This window comes from Patella vulgata, chromosome 8 (assembly GCF_932274485.2).
Source record: "Patella vulgata chromosome 8, xgPatVulg1.2, whole genome shotgun sequence".
Taxonomy (NCBI): Eukaryota; Metazoa; Mollusca; class Gastropoda; family Patellidae; genus Patella; species Patella vulgata.
This window is the reverse complement of record NC_065886.2, coordinates 8,626,421-8,633,526: the sequence shown is the minus strand read 5'-3', so window position 1 is coordinate 8,633,526 and position 7,106 is coordinate 8,626,421. Positions and strand designations below refer to the sequence as shown.

General features: G+C 36.4%; 2 protein-coding genes across 2 annotated transcripts in view; both read left to right on the top strand.

The window, feature by feature from the left end:
- The window catches only part of LOC126830957 (zinc finger protein 816), a 402,542-nt gene that overhangs the window by 182,211 nt on the left and 213,225 nt on the right, over positions 1-7,106 (top strand). The gene's annotated exons all lie outside the window — the stretch shown is intronic.
- On the top strand, positions 748-5,847 carry LOC126830958 (zinc finger E-box-binding homeobox 1). Its single transcript, XM_050561518.2, has 2 exons — positions 748-874; positions 2,457-5,847. Exon 2 carries the CDS (start codon positions 2,572-2,574, stop codon positions 4,414-4,416), a length of 1,845 nt encoding a protein of 614 aa, XP_050417475.1. The 5' UTR covers positions 748-874; positions 2,457-2,571; the 3' UTR covers positions 4,417-5,847.

The window sequence follows — 7,106 nt, the reverse complement described above, 5'->3', positions numbered from 1 at the left end:
AATTTAAATTATCATCTTTAAAAAAAAAAATGGTTATTCAAATTGGTTATCTTCTATGTAATTATGGATGTGGCGCTACTGTGGTTAAATCTGGCACTAGGTTGTAATTTTTGGAAGTAATAGTTGGAGATCACACAAAAATCACCATTGTTTAATAAGATGTGACATTGGTCACTAATATTTTCTTTTAAAGGCTCAATACCACTCTTGTTGTAACTGAATAATATGTCCCAATCTTTATTCTAGTCAAGAAATTGTACTATTTTACAATATTCCAATTAATTGATAATACAAATTTCATCTTAACACACCTAATTTAAAAAATTGGAAAAATTCAACTAAATGATTTGAAAAGCCTAACGTAAACCTTTACAAATCTGACTTGGATTTAAAAATATTTTCAAACCCTCTGGACAAGTAAAATAGGATGTAATGGATAATTTACACAACAGGTAGGACACTTAAACATCTAATACTTAGAATAAGGCTATTATTTATTTTCTGGAGCTGCCAATTAGCCAGCAAGAGTGTTATTGTCCCTTTAAATACTCACAGTTGATTTATGCAAGAATAATTTTATTGTGTCAGGAATGGTTTTGGCATTACCATGGTTAATGTTTTATTTAGGTAAACCCTTTTCACAACAAACGTCATAAATTAGTTTTCTGAATAGTTAGTTTTAAATATATTTTACTATTTCGTTTCGTGTCTATATCGCCGATTGTAAAAATTTGTATTTACCGTTGACAAAGATTTGGTTACCTTAAAACTGCAACCTGTTTTTGAGGAGAAACTCGTCCTGAAGAAACGCCGTACATCGGTAAAACTTCAAACCTATTGGGCCCATAAGGGTTTGTTGTTATTGCTTTACTAGGTAAAACACCGATTATATTGTTAACAACCCCAATATACAGAGGGCAATAATATCGAGCGATGTTCACTAATGCGCTATAGTTACTTTTTAGCAACGGATTCTTATCAGACTCTGTCATATGCTCGTCACTGCCGGATCCTAATTCTTATTTCTAATATTAGTAATATGAAAATAATAAGGCTTTTCCCCTACCTAGGTTCTAAAGCTATTTTGGAATCTTTACCCCCTATTTTTCTGTGTGATTCTTCATTGTTCGCCAAAAGGAATCCTTGCCACAAATTTATATAATAATCCAATTCTAATGTTATTTTCATGTAGAACTTAACGATCCCAAAACTTTTGAAAAACACGAATAAGATTCGTTTGAGAATTGATCCGCCATTAATCAAGACTGTGCACATGACGTAAAGATGTCAAATTTAAAATCCCGGGTAAAGCCAACCATTTATCGCTACAATTTATAAGAGATGATTTGTACTCGTGTCAGGTAGGATTAAAATGCTTAAACTACTTAAAGGACAATATTGGTGTCAGCCATTATCACATACTGTATGTGATAGAACTGGTCTGACATGTTCCAAATATAATTTTAACACAGAAATCATTGCCATGATAAATGCATAATGAAGATTTTAAAATAACGGAAATGCCGCTTCTATGTAACTGACTGAAGTGAAGGATACATGGGCAAATTTCTGCTCACTCATATTCATAATTCCTTGGAAGACCCAAAGTTGTGATATGACACTGGGAGGATATCTGACAATTCATAAAAAAAATTGACTGTCACTAGATAAGAGAAAACGGAAAAAATAAAAAAAAGTCTGTTCATTACCATGTTTTTATTAAGTACCATATAGAATGAATAAAAACAAGGGAATGTATGGACTATTTCGCTTGCTATTTCTGGAATATCAGTATTTTAATCAGATGGACCGCCCCTTATTGGTACAGTTCGATAACCAAATGTTCCCGTATTGCTTGTGTTTAATTGACAGTAGTTTTGATTGTCTCTTAGTATGACAATCTATTATTCCGATTTTGGGAGGGGGTGGGTGGGTGTATGGCCGAATGGTTAGCACGTGCGCGCTGTATCATACGGCCTGTCATTGAGTCACTAGCAGGGAGTTCCCCGGTTGTACGTGACAAGAAGTAGTGTCTTCTGTCCAACCTCAGGGGTTTTCTCCGGGTCCTCCGGTTTCCTCCCACTGCTAAAAACCCCTACGCGCAAGTGAATTATTGAAATAAAATTGAACCATGTGTTGTCCCGAAATAACCTACTTTGTGTCGATTCGAGGTTAAACCCCATTTGTCGCTCTCTCTTTATTCCGATGTCCTGTCAGATTCCATGTTTAATATACTAGTTCACGACAATCGACCCATAAATCTCACACCCCACTCTTCTAATCTTTCCTCATTCATATATACTAGTTGATGACAGACGAGTCACGACCCATAAATCTCACCCCCCCCCCTTTCTTCTAATCTTTCCTTATATCGAGATGTTGTAGAGGTATGAAAGCTTTTGACATAACTACATCTTTTATTTAACCCAAATTATTTCTACTATTTTTTTCTTCAGGATAAGCTACACAGAAGACGGATCATCTGGTCAGTTGTGGACCCTGTTGCCTCGATGAGTCACACCTAGTTTGTGTCGAGTGGACGTTAAACCCCATTTCTCTCTCTCTCTCTCGATGAGTCAGATGACTTCAACATGTATGATGAATCAAGTGGTACAAACTCATCTATTAATATCCAAGATAGATGTAAACAGTATTATACAAACCTGTGACAGTCTGGTCATAAATCATAATACAACCATCAAACAACTTATCTCCCTTTTCTCTAAAATATCTGGTTATGATTCTTACTGTGAACAGATTGTGTTGTTATGTAACCAGATCTTGTCTAAGACAGTATCAAGTAGCAACACTGTAGTAAAGGTGTGTAAATCGTTAAAACCTATAGATTTGACAGCCGGTAATGGCGAAGGTCCTGGAAGTTCAACAGCTGTCAAACCTAGTAACCAGATTGCCAAGAATACAATTTCAAAGACATGTGAAGTCACTAGTTTATACCAAAATAATGTTTTACCTTCTATTTTAAAACAACATATAGCAAGAAGACAGCCCCTAAAAAGAAGTAAACACAGTCTACTAAAATCACCCATAGCAATGAATAATCCTGATTTACCAACAGTAACAAGAAACCCTATGTTACCCATGGCAACAAGTAAATCTGGATTATCCATAGTATCAAGTAATCTAAAATTTCAACCGCCAAGCAGTCAAGGTAAATTACAAATTGCAACCAGTCTACTAAAATCACCCATAGCAAAAGACAAAACTGATCTGTTGATAACAAATAATAAATCTCAAATAAACATAGCTCCAAATGAGCGTAAATTACCTGATTTTCCCAATTCAGCCGATAATCCTAATTGCACCCTAGTAACCAGGACACCTGAATTATCTGTAGGAGGAAGTATATCTGAATTCCCCATAGTAACCAACAGGCCAGAGTTAGTGACAGCAAAGACGAAATTACCCATACATGTGAAAACATCAACACAAATGAAACCTGAACCAACACTAAAACATGCGGCTAAAATAGAAACCTTTCAAGCTGTTGATGACCTTAACCTGAGTGCTTTGGAAGGTGAAGGTCAGGTTTTAGTAATCATTGAGGGAGATGAGACATTGGAATTTAATGAGGTTACAAATCTATACAATGATCTAACCATACCAATGAGTAAACCCAACAAATCCATAGCAACAAGTAAATCTAGATTATATATAAGAGATAAACCCAATGTAAATCTGGTAACAAGGAAACCACAGTTATTTATATCAACAAGTAAATCTGAATTCAATGAAACGGATAAGCCCGAGTTGCCCATAGCAACTGATCCTGAGTTATTCATATCAACAAGTAAATCTGAATTCCCCACAGTAACCAATATGACCGAGTTACCCATAGCAACAAGTAAACATGATTTACCTACAGCAACATCACCAAACCAAAACAACACTAAATCATCAACAATTGTTCCACCAATACTAAAAAAGTCAACTGAAAATGAAAAAACTGCAGCCATCAATAATATACTACAAAACAATGCCGTCAATGCCGATGTACTTCATTCATTACAAACAAGCAAACAAAATAAGAAATTCACCAAAAGGTGTTATCGATTTCAATGTTCCTTGTGTCCAAAATCATTTGACCGCAACTCATCTCTGATACGACATACAAACTTTCATGCCTGTAGAGAGGGTAGATTGACATATATTTGTGAAATTTGTGGGAAAATATTGAAAAAACGTGACCGTTTGAGAGAACATAAACATATTCATCTAGGTCACAAGCCTGTTGCCTGTCGATACTGTGACTATAGGTGTGTTAGTAAACGTTATTTAGCTATTCACATGGTAAAACATAGTGGAGAGAAAAAACAGCAGTGTGCGCAATGTGGTAAATGTTTTACACACTTGCGCACATTGAGGTTTCATGAATTGATTCACAATGTCCCTGAATAAAACTTTCTTTGTGTCATATGGTTGCTTTGTGCAAAAATATCAAGTGCATTGCCATAAGAAGCAAAAATAAGAAAACACAATTCGACACCATAGATATGATTTACTTGTGAAATTTGTGGTAGAAAATATAAACATAATAAGTCGCAACCAAAACATAGTAAAACTATGATGGTGGAGAAAGGAAAATTATACAATTCAGGCCTGGAGTTCACGAAGCATTCTCAGACTTAAGTTAAGAATTTACTCAAAATTGTTCACTTTATTTTAACTAAAATATAGCCCTTATAAAACTCTTGTTGTTTTAATGTATCTGGGAAGGGGGGGGGGGGGTAGATGCCCTAATGGTTAGCATGTGCACATTGTATCACAAGGTCTGTCATTGAGGCAAATGGTGTGGTTTCGATTCCCCGGTTGTATGTGACAAGGAGTAGGGTCGTTTTCTCTAGTTTCCTCCCAGTGCTAAAGACCCCACGCGCTGGATGCTCTAGATTACGCTCTCGAGGCTAAAGTTAATATTCGATTGACTTTAAATTTATACACAGTGTTTAATGTCATGAGACGAAGAAGCCTATTGATTTTCAGCGATTTCCGATAATTACTGCCAGAATTATGGCCCTTGATCACTTTGAAAAATCTTGTAGGCTAAAGTTAATATCCGATTGACTTTAAATTTATACAGTGTTTAAGGTCATGAGACGAAGAAGTCTATTCATTTTCAGCGACTTTTGATAATTACTGCCAGAGTTATGGCCCTTGATCACTTCAAAAAATCTTGTGGATGCTCTAGAGGCCAAAGTCAATATTCGATTGACTTTAAATTTATACACAGTGTTTACGGTCATAAGACGAAGAAGCCTATTGATTTTCAGCAAATTCTGATAATTACTGCCAGAGTAATGGCCCTTGATTCTTAAAAAAATCTTGTGGATGCTCTAGAGGCTAAAGTTAATATTTGATTGACTTTAAATTTATACACAGTGTTTGAGGTTATGAGACAAAGAATCCTATGGATTTTCAACTATTTCCGATAATTACTGCCCAAGTTATGGCCCTTGATCACTTTGAAAAATCTTGTGACGCTCTAGAGGCTAAAGTTATCATCCGATTGACGTGGATTGATAATTACTTCATGAGTTGTTACTCTTAATCAGATTTTAGTGTATTATAAATGTTTCATTACCAAAAAAAGTAAAAATATGTGACAACACTTGTTGACTGCCCGGACGATTTAGATCCCAACACAACAGTATGTTTGGTTGCTTGGCAACCTATCTTTTTGTGTTTCTGGATCAAAAATATTTTTAATAAACAGGGATTGAAAGTTGAGTAAATTCTTAACTTAAGTCTGGGAATGCTTTGTGAACTCGGGGCCTGATGACGATGTTGGGTGAAGATTTATAGGCATTTAATGAATAAAGTGTTTGAGTTTAATGTTGAATTGTAATCATTAACGTCAATTAATTAAACGTGTCCCTCCCTCCCATATACAAAAAAAAAAATCTTTATGTCAAATAATCTGTCATGAAGCAGATAGCTTACCATCCTCTGTATTCCCAGTTCCGTTATACTCCACAAACCCCCTGGGTTCATTCACAGGGTAGACAGATAATCAAATTATCTGCACTTGATAACTGTACTAATGTTATTGACCAATCATAAATTTTTTTAAAGCAAAACGAAGGGAAGTAACTTGCATTTTATTGCAACTAAGATTGTCAAATAATTGTTGCAAACTCAAAAACTCAAATGTTCTGATAATCCAAGTCACTGAAGCAGATAGCTTACGAGAATGTGAGCGTTGTATCATAAGGTCTGCCATTGAGTCAACTGGCCTGGTTTTCGATTCCCCCATTGTACGTGTCAAGGGTTAGGGTTAAAAATTAAATGAGTTTTCAACATCCAACTTTTCTGCACCCGGTTTAATAAAGACAGGCATCCCTATACAGTGTAGTCTTGGGGACTACAGCCTTCTATGGGTTCTTTTACATGCACGTCAATGTTTGTTTGAGATCTTGTTTTTTCTTGTCATCGAAATAACTAGACAATGTTCCTTGTCTCACCATCAGACCAGAAGAAACCACGCCAGAAGTTCCTGAGGAACTTTCTCAGTTAAAAATGAGAGCGAAGGGTGGGGGTAGCCATGGTGGCAAAGTGGGTAAGATGCTGGCTTGCTAGCCTGGAGGTTGCATGTTCGATCCCAGCATTGGCCAAGGAAGTTCATTGGGATTTTGAGTGTGGTTTCCCCTTGTCAGTGGTGCAGAACGGAGGGCCTGACAAGCACAGCTGTCTAGTCATTCGGATGGCATGAGGACCCGTGTATGCATTAGCATGCACGTTGGCAGATGGAATTCGATATAAGATTAGGCCACAATGCTGCTGCCCGGGAAAAATTTCCCTCATAGCTAATTGTATGACGTATGCCCACCTTCATTAGCCCAGTCGGAGCAGAACAAGACTCAAGAGGACATTAAACCCTTTTTTATTAAATTTTTTGGGAGTGGCTAGTGAGCCAGTACAACGCCACCACTGCCCCCGTTCCAAGAGATGGGGCATGGGTTAAATCACATCTTTATTTTCAAAACTTTGCCTTGATAAACAAGGCATAAGGAGAAGCTACGCTGTAGCGGAACAAATCTGGCAGATATAACATAACTATTCATAATTAGTCTACGAACATATGACTTAATATG